At 32.6% G+C, this 16,038-nt stretch overlaps 1 protein-coding gene across 8 annotated transcripts in view; it reads left to right on the top strand.

Moving 5' to 3' along the window:
* Positions 1 to 16,038, top strand: part of LOC148236347 (fibroblast growth factor receptor homolog 2-like) — an 86,714-nt gene that overhangs the window by 69,098 nt on the left and 1,578 nt on the right. For 5 of the 8 annotated variants that reach the window (XM_088183023.1, XM_088183024.1, XM_088183026.1 and 2 more), the window contains 16 exons: positions 3,804 to 3,960; positions 4,404 to 4,555; positions 4,626 to 4,799; positions 4,870 to 5,061; positions 5,130 to 5,299; positions 5,364 to 5,493; positions 5,562 to 5,903; positions 6,850 to 7,038; positions 7,123 to 7,310; positions 10,174 to 10,309; positions 10,462 to 10,797; positions 13,659 to 13,847; positions 13,917 to 14,116; positions 15,025 to 15,160; positions 15,283 to 15,527; positions 15,605 to 15,836. In XM_088183023.1, the coding sequence (XP_088039149.1) occupies positions 3,804 to 3,960; positions 4,404 to 4,555; positions 4,626 to 4,799; positions 4,870 to 5,061; positions 5,130 to 5,299; positions 5,364 to 5,493; positions 5,562 to 5,903; positions 6,850 to 7,038; positions 7,123 to 7,310; positions 10,174 to 10,309; positions 10,462 to 10,797; positions 13,659 to 13,847; positions 13,917 to 14,116; positions 15,025 to 15,160; positions 15,283 to 15,527; positions 15,605 to 15,836 (3,168 nt within the window). Of the gene's footprint in view, positions 1 to 3,803; positions 3,961 to 4,403; positions 4,556 to 4,625; positions 4,800 to 4,869; positions 5,062 to 5,129; positions 5,300 to 5,363; positions 5,494 to 5,561; positions 5,904 to 6,849; positions 7,039 to 7,122; positions 7,311 to 10,173; positions 10,310 to 10,461; positions 10,798 to 13,658; positions 13,848 to 13,916; positions 14,117 to 14,274; positions 14,463 to 15,024; positions 15,161 to 15,282; positions 15,528 to 15,604; positions 15,837 to 16,038 lie in introns of all 8 variants that reach the window. The other 3 variants (XM_088183028.1, XM_088183030.1, XM_088183029.1) reach the window with 1 other exon arrangement.

The raw sequence follows: 16,038 nt of genomic DNA, 5'->3' as shown, positions 1-16,038 counted from the left end.
TGTTGAGCACACGTGTTGTTTGAAACACACGAGGGAAAGGTGATCTTCGGTTGTGGTTATTAAAATTTTATATTTATACACTATAATTAATTATCATGGTTGAAATTTCAAACTCGCCGATTGATCATTACCAGGCATCTGTAAAATTCTGTAAACTTTAGATTTAAGTTTATGTATAAATTATTTATAGCTAGCGTCGTGCCGCGATGAAAAATCAACGAATGTGATATATAGAAATCTAATAAATCATAATAACCCCAAGGCAAGAACGTGTTAACAAAGATTTTTGTTAAACATTATAAATATATATATTATAGCAATGTGTGCTCTTACAAGCAAATTCCTAAAATAACTGGAAGACGCAGAATCAGTAAATAAAGAACATGTTAACTGCTCTTTTTTCAGAGCCAAATGTATCGTTTACGGTAAGAATGTGTTAACTACATTATTTTTCTTGTCATTACATTTGACTGTCTTTAAGATTCATGATATGTGAAAGAATTAGTTAAGACGTGAGTAGAGACACGTGTTTTTAACATCTATTTTTATCAATTTTAGCGATAATATATAAATTTCAAATAATAATAAATTTTAATACATTTCACCATATACATACAATACGATTATTAATATAATAGTAACATAAGCAAATTTTCGTGTTTAATTTTTGCTGCCATTAAAAATTGCAATGCATCCACTTTTTACACTAGCCACAAGTAATGCTTAAACTACACTCTCTGGAAGTTGTCTGAACCGAAGTTCAACTGAAGTTGGCCGAGGTCGCCGACTTCAGTTGAACACAGCCACACTGCCACAAATTTCATATGCCGTCCGGACGGCGGGCGTGAATGACGTCCGCACGGCGGCTGCTGTCATGTACAGCTGGCAAATATTTGCACGAGATCAAAAAATGTGCCAAATAATCGCAAATTTTAAATTATCATATTATTAGAATTACGCTACTGATAATTATAAAAGTTTATGTGAGCACTCACCAATACAATATCAGTGAAAACTTTTCGGTCGTAAATATTCAATTTACGCAAAATCTTTGTCGGCTTTTGCAAAATGCCATAAGGCATAAAAATGATACTTCAGAATACGAACACCACATCTGTGACTATCCTAGAATTTGTCGCCGTCGATTCTAAATATTAATTCGTTATGGTGTGACATTTATATAAACCGATCTAGGAAAATACAAAGGATATTCGAAACTATTTTTTTTAACAAAATCAAGTAACACTAATTATTTTTTAATTATTTAATTTTATATGAAAAAAATAAATATAATAACGATATCTGTTAGAAGAATATACTATCAAAAATATAATTAATCCATTTTGGTGCCCTAAAATATTCAAATATGTCAGTAAGAGTCTGTTGAAGTCCCCGATGAGCATGTGGTATTATAACTTGACCACGTGACCACGATGCAGGGCTCGACGTGCGTGTTAACCATAGGACGCATGCGCGCATACTGAAATTCGCAAACTGAAATAGAACGCATTGGAACGGGGAGTACTGTACACAGCCGATACAAAACTATGCGTTGTGTCTGCACTACACTCTCTGGAAGTTGGCCAAGGTTGGCCAAGGACGGAAAATATGGTGGGTTACTTCGGTCGAGTTCGGTTCTGTCCGCTCTAAAATCTCTCGGAAGTTGTCATAACGGGAGGTAAAGTGGGGGTAATTCAGTCGACTTGGGCAGCTTCAAGCGCTTCCAAACATTGTCGGCAAAAGGAGCGGAGTCAAAGGGTCCGAAGTCGGAGCTGCTCTTTCGAGCGCGAGCGGTAAGATACTTCCCCTTTCGCTCTCTCGCGTGTTAAGTGACGAGAGTGAGAAAGATAATGATATGGTTTTTCGCAAACTGAGATAAAACGAGTAGCTCGTGTACAGAGGATTGTAAGGATTTCAATAATACCGGTATTACCGAGAGAGAAAAACAGTCAATACCGGTATTGACATTATTATTAGTATTATTTTTATTGAATAACAAAAGATAAATCAAGTTGAATATAAAAATACACCCGTCAACACATTTTAATTAAATTGTCTAGTCCTATTGTCCTATTATTATTTATTTTAATTATTTTCCTATGATTTATACAAAAATAAAACATACTATTTAAATATAATTATTGTTATTAATTTATTGCTAATATTTAACACCTATGTTTAATAAAGCACTATTTGCTTAAAAATATGTCTGAATAGAGATAAAAATGCACAAATAATAGAAAGAATTTCGTGTATGCAATAACTGTTTTTTTTTCACTTCGCCAGCCATCACTATCATAGCAAGGGTACGGCCATTTCTCTGTTACATAACAGAATTACTGGGAACTGTTAGATACTGTTAGATTTGCCTAAGATAAAGCAAATGTATTCCTTTTATGTTGACACGTTGCGCATATCATACATAAATAATGTTGAATTAAAATTTAAAAATTTGCGCCGAAGTATCGGCCGGTGGGATTTTTTCATAGATATGGTAGACTGATATTTCGACCCTTTGAGACTAAAAGGGATAATATTATTCTACTATGATATCCTACCCCAATAAAATTACTTAGGTTAATCCCCTACAATGTGCATCATTTTATTCTCAGTTTCTGCATTCAAGCAATATGGACATGGTCGTTTCTATAGTTCTAAGGTTTAGAACTACAAAAACGATGTCATAAAACTAATTGATTTGTGTCCCTTAGATTTTCTAAGAAACGAAGATTTTTTCCCCAGCGTAAACAAATAAATAATTATGCGTATCTAAGCAGACGTCCATTGATATTTTTTAATCATATGCAATAAAACCATTGGGTATTGCTTTAAGAAAAACAAGGATCGATGCTAAATATCTCCGTCGAATAGGCACCAAGACAGCATCACCGAATTACGCATTCCATATAATGACGATGTTGTCAATTGTCAAATGCGGTTATATACGTTTGTAAAAATATACATTAGAAAAAAAATATACACAAATAATCCGGTTTAGAAACATCATCGAGGACAGAGTTCCCTTATTTTCCCTTATTCTCAAGGGTATATTAGCTAGAACACTGCCGTACAGAATCACTTTCGCCACTTCGTTTCCGATTTGGAACAATAAGAGTTCAGCCGTACTCACACTAGGAGAGATACTCCAAATCGAAATGCAACCCTTAGAAAACAAAAAAAGTAGTCGCATGATTGCACAAATTTTGCGACTCTCTTTATTTTTCGATCACTTGAACTCAATACTACACTTCTGACTTGGAGTAACACAAGCGTTTAGCTCTGAATGAGTGTGAATTTGTTCGTAAATTTAATATCCTAGTATTCAAATTTGGGCTTGTAAAATAATACAGCCATATATTGTTATGGATATTATTATAAGTATGATAAAATTTACGCTGAGCGCAGGAATCTTTCGATGAGCTTAAATTTGTTAATGCAGTTCTGCGCTATGTGTAAGTGCGCGCAGCCACAGCACACCATTTTCATTAACCGCCCTACTTTTAGAATTGTTTTATGTGAGTACACAAAATTTTAAGTTTTTTTAACAGCATATTTGAATAAAATAAAAATTCAAAGAAGTAATGGCATAACATTAAGGTTACAATAAATTTGCCATAGAAATGTTTGCCACTGGGTATGGGATACGCGGTGGCATTATGTTATGGTATTATGTTCGACTGTTAATTTGATTGTCATTATAATTATTTTTAGTCAGTTTTAAGGCACGAGAAATGCCTATATAACTATTCTTTGCTAACCAAAAAAGTTAATTACATACTATAATCTAATAATTGTTTTTACAGATGGAACAAATATCACCGAGGAGGTTGTTGTTGGCGATACAGTTTATCTAAAATGCGACATTTTATTAAATGATGATCTTTCAACGATCGAATGGAGAAAAGATCACCTTTTACTGAAGTCTATCATGAAAAATCGGCTGAAAATTGAAAATTCATAGTAAGTACAATAATTACTAAGATTATCGGCATGAATGGACTATATGACTAAATGATACTATTTAGTATCTATATTATCCTATTAGTAAATGTATGATTATCAAACTAACAACCGTGTGCACGAAATATATTACTTCTATTATCAAAACTGAAGTATCAAGTTGGTCTATCAGACTTTGCGTTTTTTTCTTACCAAAAAATACATAAATACAGATGTGAAAAACAATGTGGAGAATATTTGTAGAAAAAGATGGAGAATATATAATTTAGTAAAGGCTTACATGTTTTAATTTTTAACTAATTTAATTCGCACCTTAAGAAACGCTTATGGAACAACGTGATTCATAATAACAATTTCGTACTTGTTCTTTATTTTCCCAAATGAATATGCATCATAGTTTTTATTTTTATTATTAAATAAGTATAAATTATTGTTAATTTCAGCTTAAAATTGCGGAACGTCAGGCACGCTGACGCTGGAAAGTATTCATGTTTTATAACCAATTTAAGAAGTGGCAGATCGACAGTATCAATTAAAAGCATTACTATAAAAGTTATTAGTAGAAACGCTAAAGCGATGAAAGATGTTTCAGAAGGTAAGCAAAAATAATTTGCTTTATAATATAATACAATACTTGGTTCATTAATCACTTGAGTTATTTTTAGAATTGAAGCACATGAATGATAATCGTGTGGTAAATTATAAGCAATACATTATGGGCGAAGATGCTAATGAAGAATTCCATTATGAGATTCCTCACTTTAAATATCCCAAAAAAATGGTCAATTTGATCGAAAAACCTTTGAAAAGCTTAGTCACAATGAGATGTCCTTCGGAAGGTATATTTTTAATATCATTATAAAGAATTGCAAATTTTAATTTTATTAATATTTTATAATATGTATTTAGGTTATCCTATTCCTAACATCACTTGGTATATGAACAGCGAGATAATGTCGAATAGGAAGTTTAGTGACGTAAATTTTATAAGATGGTCTCTATCGATCAATAGTTTAACTGAAGATTATATAGGAAATTACACATGTAAAGTTTGTAATACTGTCGGATGTATTAAGTTCGACTTTCAATTGAAAGTGTTAGGTAAATATTATATTATTTTAATTACAATAAAAAAATTATATAATTAATCTCAGTTGCCTACTTTACAGACACTTCTTTTCAAGAGCATGTAGCCGGTAATCAAACTAAATTTGTGGGTGAAAATGTTAAAATTTACTGCAACATAGCACCAGATGTTAAACAGAAGATTGTTTGGATAAGGGCTCCGTCAGAAATAAAATTGGAAGCGTTAAAAGTTAATTTTTTCAATAAAACACAGGTAATAAAAATATATATTTACAGAACGAACTGTATAGCATTATTACAAATGTATTATTATATAGGCTTATGAAGAAGATACGACAGTTTTGGAACTCAATAACCTGACATTGAACGATGAAGGCTGGTATGTTTGTATAGCTAGTGATAATCGTGGTCAAACGATGACCATCACATATTTAACAATCTTTGATTGTAAGTATTGCTTTATATTGTTTTATTTTTTTTAAATAAATCAACGTATATATTATTATTTTTTTCAGTGTACAAAAACGAGAGTGACACAATCAATCCTGATTCACTGATAAAAAAACTGAAATCTGAGTCACTGACTAAATCGATCGACGACGATGGTCATCAGAACATTGATGAAACGAAAAATTACTACAACGACGATCAAAATATTGACAAAACTGTCAATCCGTTTTATAAAAAGTTAATCAATTATCGTTCACATGACTCTCAACAAGATTTCATAAATGCGGATGGATTAGTGAATACTTTAGAAAATCTGACGGCTCCCTATTTCAAATATCCGGAAAAGATGATGAACATTGTATGGAAGGCGGTTAATCATTATCTTAGATTACGATGCATCGTTGAAGGTATTATAATAAAATGGATCAATCAAAAATTAATTACATAAATTATTAATATAATTATAATTCTGATGGATCACAACAATAGATTTAATTCCGTCAGCTTAGTTGACCCTAAACTAGTCAAAAGAATTGATAGTCACAATCATGGTCTCTCAAATAGAATTTATATATCAAAGCAATTTTATCTTCCAAATATATGTGTTACATATAAAATACTAGATTCAGATGCATACAAATAAATCGGATGGTAAAATTGTCAATGAATGTCAGTATCAAACTTTCTTCCGCAATCTTTCCATCTATAGATCTGCTTATCTTTTGCATTATATTATACATTCCAGTGCTATTTTATACATTATTGAAAAGAGATTAATGTACTCCCATTGACATTCTATAATCAACTCCACTATTTCATTTCATTGGATAGATTAATTAACGAATTTAGGGGTCTTATTTCAAGATAGCTAGCTAATGATGAAGCTTCTATAATACTTGGAATTTTTTTCTAAGAATAAGCTCAATGTTGTGTGCTCAGTGTGGCCGAATAACGCAACTGACTTCCTATCAGAAAATTAAAATGCGATTTAATGATTTCTATTTATTTCTTTTTCCACAACTGCAAATTATGCTAAAATATTAATCTCTCGTAATTTCCACTTTTATACTTAAAAAAAAAACGCTGCTTTGGGTAGTTAGAGATTTTTCGTCCGAAAAATCTAGAAATTTTTTGTTTTTGGTTGCCACCTAATTATATTGTAGTAGTGTTTTAATTATTGTTCAGAGTATCATTTCCATGAATGGAAGTATTAGAGAATTCTGATAAAGTTTTAAACTTCATAACTTATTTAGATTCGGGTATATTTTTATTACTATTATATCTAAAATTAGTAGCATTAGTTTATGCTATTAAGCTTTGTAAACTTATTTACAAAAATAAATAAATTTATAGGAAATCCAACTCCAAATATCACATGGTTCAAAAATGGCGACACTCTAAAACAGCAAATGGGAGACATAAAACTATCAAAGTGGTCTTTGAAAATCGAAGATTTGAACATTGAAGATACCGGAAACTACACATGTAAAATGTGCAACATTATAGGCTGCATCAACTACACTTACAATGTGAATATAATTGGTAAAATTTTATTTCTCTCAATATATAGTATATACGTTATGGTAATATGTTCTTATTCGTTTTGTGTTTTATTTATTTTTATAGAACATTTTCCACATAAACCAGTTATAAAGAAAGGCCCTGAAAATCAAACGTTATTGATTGGCGATAGAGCCGTATTCTCGTGCGAAGTGTTATCCGATCTTCATCAGCACATTCAGTGGATGAGAGTCTCGAAGTTGGATTTGTACTCTGAATCTTTAGATGACAACCCAAATGTAACAACAATAATGGTATAATTTTGATTTTTATTGTATTTAAATATCAATTGGGTTGTTTGGAAAATAATCTGGTTTGTAAAAAATAATAGATGTAATCAAAGGCGGTAAAAGACGCAAATAGACTTAGTTATAAATTGATTCTAGTTTTATATCATCTTTAATTCATCTAATATTATGTAAGAAATAAACCATAAACATGTAATTAATTCAATCAAAAGAAATCGAAACAGCCGCGGTTTATAGCGCATCAATTAACAGAGTTTTTCCATCTGATAGTCTGTATATTATTGCAAAATTAAAAAGTAAAAACGTTATGTATATGTAGATAAATTAGATAACACAGTTATCAAAAAACTTCATCCATTAATTTAAGAACATTTTTACCAGGTGTTTATTTTGTTATTTCCTCACCATTTGGGAAACTGCATTGATTCACAGATTAAGAAACCAGGGGGGAAAAAGCTACAATTCAGATAAATTATCGCTGTCATTAAGCAAAATATTGAAAAAAATAATATTATTGCGCTTAAAAGAATCTCTAAGGAATTTAATCATGAAGGAATAAATGTGGTTTTTTCATTCCTAATATTTCGTGCAAATTGAAAATGGTTGCAATGATTACAAACCAGTTTCTTATAATTTAATAATATGTATGTTTAAATGCTTCTATACATTTTGTATAAACGATTTATAAAAATTATCCATTTATAATATAATATAATTTGCACTCACCAAATTTTTCGGCGTCCATTTTCTGCTTACAACTGTCACAAACACATTTATTTTCACAATTGCACTAATACACTACACTATATCCTTATTTATATTTATTTTTATTATTAACACTTTTTTATCAATTTTTATTTGCACTCACCGAATTTTTCGGCATCCATTTTTGCTTATAACTCTCACAAACACATTTATTTTCACAATTACACTAATACACTACACTATATCCTTATTTATATTTATTTTTATTATTTACACTTTTTTATCTATTTTTATTTTTGAGTGCAGTGGCGTAGCTAGGGTATGTGCCGCCCGGGGCAATCCTTAAAATTGCCGCCCCCCCCATACATTTTTTTGCAGGGTCATAAAATCAGCGTTTCTCAAAATAATAAATTGATTATTGTTAATCTCTTGCTATTCGTGGAGTAACATACATTTTAGTTTATTCAGGGTTAAGAACCACACTAGATGATTCCATCGCGAATATGCCGCCTCCAAGCAAGTGCCGCCCGGGGCGGCCCGCCCCCTCCGCCCCCCCATAGCTACGCCACTGTTTGAGTGATACGTATAAAAACAGTTGTCAATATGAAAAGGAATTTCACAATTCCTGCACTGAATTTTCATATTCCATATGCAGAACAAAGATGACATTTTCTTCTCACATATTTCTCCCCACTTTTTATTTTTATTGGCTGATGATTTTTCAGCTTATCCGAAAGCCTTTCTGGTGGATCGACAGCACGGGCATGGCAAGATGAAGTAGAAACCGATGAAATGTCTTCACAATCGATAGATTCCACTGAATTCTGTATCCATCCTTTAGCCTTAGGATTTAGATTTTGATAGACACGGTACGAATTAAACAATATACATTGAAATAAATAAACTACCTTTTTTTGTCTATTCCATTGTTTTTCAAAATATTGGCCTTAAGATTTAGATTTTGATAGGCAAGTAACGAATTAAACAATGCACATTGAAATAAATAAACTACCTTTTTTGTCTATTCCTTTGTTTTTCAAAATATTGGGTCACATTGGATCAACAACTTTCATATTTATTTATTTAAATTAAATTAAGATCATTGTAACCTAACAGGTTACCCCAATACGTCACGATGGTCGTAAAGGATTTTTTATTAGAGTCCATTATACATTGAGGCTTATATATTGTAAGGCCGGTCGTTCTGTTTCTTTTTGTCTATCATCTGGCTGTTATGAAAAGTAAATAATATTCTGAAATCTCCTTTCTTATTTGTTTTCCAAATTTGTATAAGCGTTTCACCTTTTCTGGCATGTTTCATCTGTGGCCTTAATTTTTTTTTTATGGGTAGTACATTTATCACCGTGTTTACTAATTGTGGTGTGATGGCAACCCCGGTGTGAGGGGAAGTCAGTAATAACGTCCGGTGCAGCAGGAATGCACATAGACATAGCGCGGGGTCATGGGGAAAGACACGCGCAACCCAGCACAAGCTATTTCGGCGCCGAGTGATCTGGAGGAGGGGCTGCGAAGGCGCATCACCGTCTAGCTGATGCCGTGGAGCCGTTCTCCGGAGACGGCGATTTCGATAGGTGGTACTGGCGCCTCACGTTCCTGATAAACCTGTACCAGGAGGACGACGTCGCCAAGTGGTTGGCCATGTTTCTCCGGGGCTGAGTTTTCGACATTTTTGTCGATTTGGCCCAAGGAGACTCGCCGCGACGGAGCGCAAGCAGCGGCCACCCTGAGCTTGGCGTTCGGGGCTGGCCGGTTTGTCCAGTGGCGTTGGGAAGCCGGCGAAGCCATCAATGTGTTCCTGTACGAGCTGCGCAAGCTCTCGGCCCAGGCCGGTGTAGAATGACGCGCTGTTGGCGACCCACTTCATCATAGGGCTTCCGTAGCGGACGTCGCGGGACCTGCGAGCATTCGTGCATTTAGCATATATTATAGTATAAATTTATTTTTTCAGAGATTAATTATATAATAACAAACAATATGTATCCTTATTGGATTTTTCTTTCTTTAGTAGAAAGTATGAAATTCTATGGAAAAGCAATTATTTACCGAACAACCTAATTTTAAAAATTGCATGAAACTCAAATATGTAACGTTGCATTACTTTTTATTGTATACATAAAAGTGCAATAACTACTTTAACTTTCAGACAAGCGGTTCAAGTTACAATCCTGAAGTATTAGAAATAGAAAATGTAACGTTACAACACGAGGGTTGGTACATCTGCTTAGCGGCAAATAGCTTAGGAAGAACATCAGCAAGAGCGTATTTAAAAGTTCTCGAAGGTAAGTGTCATATGGACGAAAACAACCATCAACCATCATCCCATAAATTATTGTTATCAAGCAATTTTTTTATTCTTAAATTACTTCTATAACTTATTAAATTGAAAAAGTACCTAAGAAAATAAAAACATTATAACTATTATCTTTTCCAGTGTATAAAAACGAGTCTGACACCATCAATCCTGATTTGTTGATCAAGAGACTGAAATCTGAGTCACTGACAAAGTCGATCGACGACGAAGGTTATAATTACGACAACGACGATCAGAACATTGATGAAACAGTCAATCCCTATTACGAGAATAACCACCAGTTGCACAATTTTCCCTCGCAAGCACATGACTCTGATCCAGATGTCATAAAAGCGGTGGGATCAGTGAACACTTTAGTGAATCTGACTGCTCCTTATTTCAAGAATCCGGAAAAGATGAAGAGGATGCAAGTGAAGCCCGCTGGAAGCTTTATTAAACTACGATGTGCTGTTGAAGGTATGAGAATAAAATTATTATTTTTAAACAAAACAATACCTATACAACCAGTGGCTCTTACTACCCTAAGAATGTTTTGGCTTTAGCAAATTTTGCAACTGTTCTAACAGGCTATATATTTTTTATTCTTTGAAGATAAGCCAATCAAAGCAATACCAGCTTAGTACTACATACTGTCACTACTGTCAGTGAATCATTATTTATTATATTCTGATTGATCACAGCAATAACAATACAAAATACAAGTGGCTCTTACGACCCTAGGAGTGTCTTTTGAGTTAAATCCGCCTTTCTAGTGGACCCTAAACTTTTCATTCAATCAGTCTCTCAAACGGCATTTACATTTGATTTTTCCATGAAAATGCACCTATCAAAGCTCCTCCAAGTTGTCAATAAATACCAGCATTAAATTTTCTTTTGCATCATACATTCCAGTGCTGTTTTATATTCATTATGGAAAAGTAATGTACTCTCAATGACATTTTATGATCAACTCCACTATTTAATTTCATCGGATAGATTGAGCAACCGGTAGGAGTATTTAATTAAAGCTTCAATGATACTGGGATTTTTTCTTTGCTATTCCCATCTAAAATTAAGCTCGATGTTAATGTGAGCCTCGTATAATCATTGATTAGTATCATTGAAGTTCCCTTGTTTGGACAAATAATGCAACTGACTTCCTTTTATAAAGCTTAAATGAGATTTCTTGATATTTATTTATTTATGAGCGAATTTTTACTCATTCCTATTTCCATAACTGCATAGTATGCTGAAATATGAATCTATAGTCATTCCCATTTATATACCTAAGAAAGTTCGTTCCTTGGAAATTCCAGGAAACCTCTGTTTTTAGGTGCCACATAATTATCAGCACTTGTTCAGAGTATCATTTGTGAGAATGGAAAGATAAGAAAACACTGCCATACTTTTTAGCTAACTGTCGAAAAGTAAAGATTTGTTTTCATTCAGATACACTTCAGATACACTTGAAAGACTATCTCATTTGATTACTGAATAATGTAACTAAACCTTGTTATGATAGAGAAGGTTCAAATGTTATTGCTATGTATATATTTATGAGAGAATACAAATACCTCTTTCTATTTAACTCAACATTCAATCAAAATAGGTTGTAATATGAATCTTTAAAGTTGCTTCAACGCGTATACCTGTGAAAACATTTCTTCAATCTTGAGATCCTATTTTTTGGTTCCACTTAATTACTTGTGTGCTTGTGTTTTTATGTGTTATTAAAAGTACCATTTGCAAGAATATGAGTATTACTTAATTCTCCAATAAGCACAGTCATCCCATTTTTTAACTAACTGGTATTGTAAAGATTTATTTTCCTGGTTAACACATTGAATACCGTGTGTACAAATATGTGCGTTTCAGAAACCTTGCGTTGCGACGTGTGCACAAATTTGTGTGTTTCGTCATTTCAACTTCATATAACAAAAACACGGCAACGTCACAAATGAGCGCGGACAAATGGGCGTGCGTCAAAAGAGCGTTTACCAAAGTAGCGCTGTAACAAAATAACGTGCGTCAAATGCACAGAGAGTCATATGAGCGTTTGAGAAAAGAGAGCACGTCATAAGAGTGCAAAAATACTTGGAGAAAATCAAGTAATGAATATTTTAGGATTTTATGTGCCAGAGCGTAATGATGATTAAAATGATAAGCCAATTAGTTGAATATTATATTTTATTTATCGCATATAATTAAAAAAAATGTTTTCGAAAAAAGTTTTACGATTTTTTTATTTGCTATTTGCTTATCTGCAAATATGTACCTTTCACCGAAGTTGTAAGATTCAAGTATAAAAGCTCAACCATTTGCTGGAGAAGATCCATTATGACTAATAGGTACTAAACACAAACATTTATTAAAATACTAAATCAACCCAACATCTTGGCTCACTTCTTATCATAGATATGGAAATTTTCAATATACAGACATATCATAGGTGTGGGCTTAATAATGTATGAATTTTCTTACAGATTAAACGATTAAAACATTAATCGTTTAATTAACAAAAATATATTATATAATATCCATACTCAGCCAACATTCACGATAAAGTGTATTTGTCTAAAATAAATTAAAAAAAGGTCTGACGAGCCATATTATACCTGCCCTATAACTGTACGCATTTATTGCAAGTCGAGTCGATGATTATTTGTCACTTTAATGAAATATTACAGAATAAATCTAATGATAAATTAAAAATCAGCGTTTCATTTTAGTAAAAATATATGTATATCGTACGTATGGGGATGGAGAACCATACTTTCCTATGTACGTAATAATTAATAAATAATAATGTTTTCATTGGCTTATCATTTTAATCGTCATTACGCTCTGGCACATAAAATACTAATTTTACCGCCTATATCTCGTGAATTTTTATTCTTTGTAAATTTCTCACAATTTACATATATTTTGTATACCTAATTCCTAAAATATTCATTATACTTGATTTTCTCCAAGTATTTTTGCGCTCTTATGGTGTGCTTTCTTTTGTCGAACGCTCATATGACTGTATGCGCATTTGACGCACGCTATTTTGTTACAGCGCTACTTTGGTAAACGCTCTTATGACGGCGCTCATTTGACGCACGCTCTTTTGACCGGCTGCCCAAAAACACACATTAAGCTGTGTATATCTGAGACTTCTAAAAGTTATGATGGTTTAAAAAAATAAGTTTAGTTTCTAATTTTCACAAATAAATTTTTAGAAATAATGTCTGGTATACAATGTGTTAATGAACCATATAGTGTTTTATTATATAAATAATGGTGCTTTATTGTTCTACTTATATTCTTACTTTCATTCATTTTAAATAAATTTATAGGAAATCCTATTCCAAACATCACATGGTACAAAAATGGCGATACTCCAAAACGGCATCTGGGAGATATAAGCATATCAAAGTGGTCTTTGACTCTCGAAGATTTGATCACTCAGGATAACGGAAACTATACATGTAAAGTGTGCAACGAGATGGGCTGCATCAACTACACATACAAATTGGACGTTATAGGTAATTTTTTTTAATTTTTCCACTGAATGCTATTGTACAGAAAAGCTTTAAACTGGCTTTGTAAAATAGAGAGATACCCTTCGAAACCGTATATCAAAGAGGGATTTCCTGGGAACAAAACCGTCCTGGTGAATTCCACCGTTCAGTTCCATTGTCCGCCCACTTCGGATCTAGAACCGCATTTGCAGTGGCTCCGCGTTTACAATTACACAATAACCGATTTAGGAGACGAGGAAGAAGAGAACATAACTCAAGGTGTAGAGCTGCAGGTAATAACGGTTACAGTCCAAAGGGTCGGGTTAGTTGGTGGCGGACAAACTCAACGTGTCTTTTGTTACTAATATTTATGTGTATTTAAATGTATGTACTTTTCGGTGATGGTTTTTCACTTGTTCTTATGTGTTTTGTGTTTAATTTCTTTTTATAGAACGTTTACTACATAAACCAGTTGTAACGAAAGGCCCTGAAAATCAAACGTTGTTGATTGGAGATAGAGCCGTGTTCTCGTGCGAAGTGTTATCCGATCTTCATCAGCACATTCAGTGGATGAGAGTCTCGGAGTTGGATTATGATTCCGAATCTATTGATAATACGCCTAATATGACTATGGTGAAGGTATACTATAATCGGGTTTAGGATTATTATTTCATGTTTTGTGTATTAAAATATCTATCATAGAGTTGATTGGGAAATAATCTTGTCAGTTTATGCAAATGCACTGAGTAAATCATTTATTTTTGTTTTATCTGTTCTTTAATTCATCTACAATTTAATAAGAGATGAACTATAATATTTCATTGAAAATCACACGTTTCATGCCTGTCAAATGACAGCTAAAAGCAGTATATAATTTCATTAGCACCCGTCAGTAAAATCATATTTTTATTAGTAGAAATATATATCTACTAGTAAAAATGTATTCTGATATGATTTAACTGTAACATATGTATAAAAATACAGAACACACATTTTTATGATATTAGAAATATTTTTTTACAATGTTAAAGATTATGTATAGACAAAGATAAGAACATGACAAATATTTTCCAAACAACTTAATTTTAAAGATTGCATGAAATTGTCAATAATACTAAGAATTAGCAATACTTTTCATAGCATACGTGAAAAGTTTATGAAAAGTTAGTAACTAAAACGTAACAACTACCTTAATTTTCAGACAAGTGGTACAAGTGACAATCCCGATGTGTTAGAAATAGAAAATGTAACATTGCAACACGAGGGTTGGTACATCTGCATAGCTGCAAATAGTCTAGGAAGGACATCAGCAAGAGCATATTTAAGAGTGCTTGAATGTAAGTGTCGTGGTATAATATCGGATTCACTAGTAGACAAAATCACCTTGCCTACAACGGTGACCTCGATCTGATATATTTTATTAAACTTTTAACTTTAAATGTTTCAATCGATCTTATAGCGGCACCAGAGGTACCAAAAATAGAACAGGCGCAAACAATACACTTTGCTTTGATTGCTATCGTATGTGTCCTACTAGTTTCTGGAGCTTTGTTCATATTCATATATTATAAGAAGGTGACTTATGAAAACAAAAAGAAGATAGCCGCTATTGAGAAGGTTGTCGTCACTCACTGGACTAAAAAAGTCACAGTTGAAAAACAAAATTTAGAAAATGGTAATTCTTCAGCAGCGAACGAACCATTGGTATGTATTTTATGACATAATTATTGTATATACATGATGGTATTATTTATTTAAATTATTATAACTATATTTTACAGTTAATGCCGATTGTTAAAATCGAAAAGCAAAAGTTATCACAAATTACAGCAAGCCACGATCCGATGTCTGAGTACGAACTTCCTGTCGATATAGACTGGGAATTACCACGAGAAATGCTGACTTTAGGGAAGATATTAGGAGAGGGCGAATTTGGCAAAGTGATGATTGCAGAAGGAAATGGTCTATTCAAACAAGGAGTTAATTCGATTGTAGCTGTTAAAATGTTAAAAGGTGAGTTATTTCAGTAGTGTATGTTAATCGGCAAATAAACACATTATATTATTGTTATGGTGACCATTTTTTCTAAAGTACAATCTAGGACATCTGTCGGGGGGAAGGGAGGGGAGTAATTTTATAAAAATAGTTTTACTAATAAAATAAAAATTTAATATAAGTAATTTAATTGGTTTTATAAGTATTTTGTGACAATATT

The sequence above is a fragment of the Plectrocnemia conspersa genome, unplaced genomic scaffold (genome assembly GCF_051122295.1).
Source record: "Plectrocnemia conspersa isolate PC_06_02 unplaced genomic scaffold, ASM5112229v1 ptg000003l, whole genome shotgun sequence".
NCBI classification, from domain to species: domain Eukaryota; kingdom Metazoa; phylum Arthropoda; class Insecta; order Trichoptera; family Polycentropodidae; genus Plectrocnemia; species Plectrocnemia conspersa.
The sequence above is the reverse complement of the archived record's forward strand: the minus strand, read 5'-3'. Positions and strand labels throughout refer to the sequence as shown.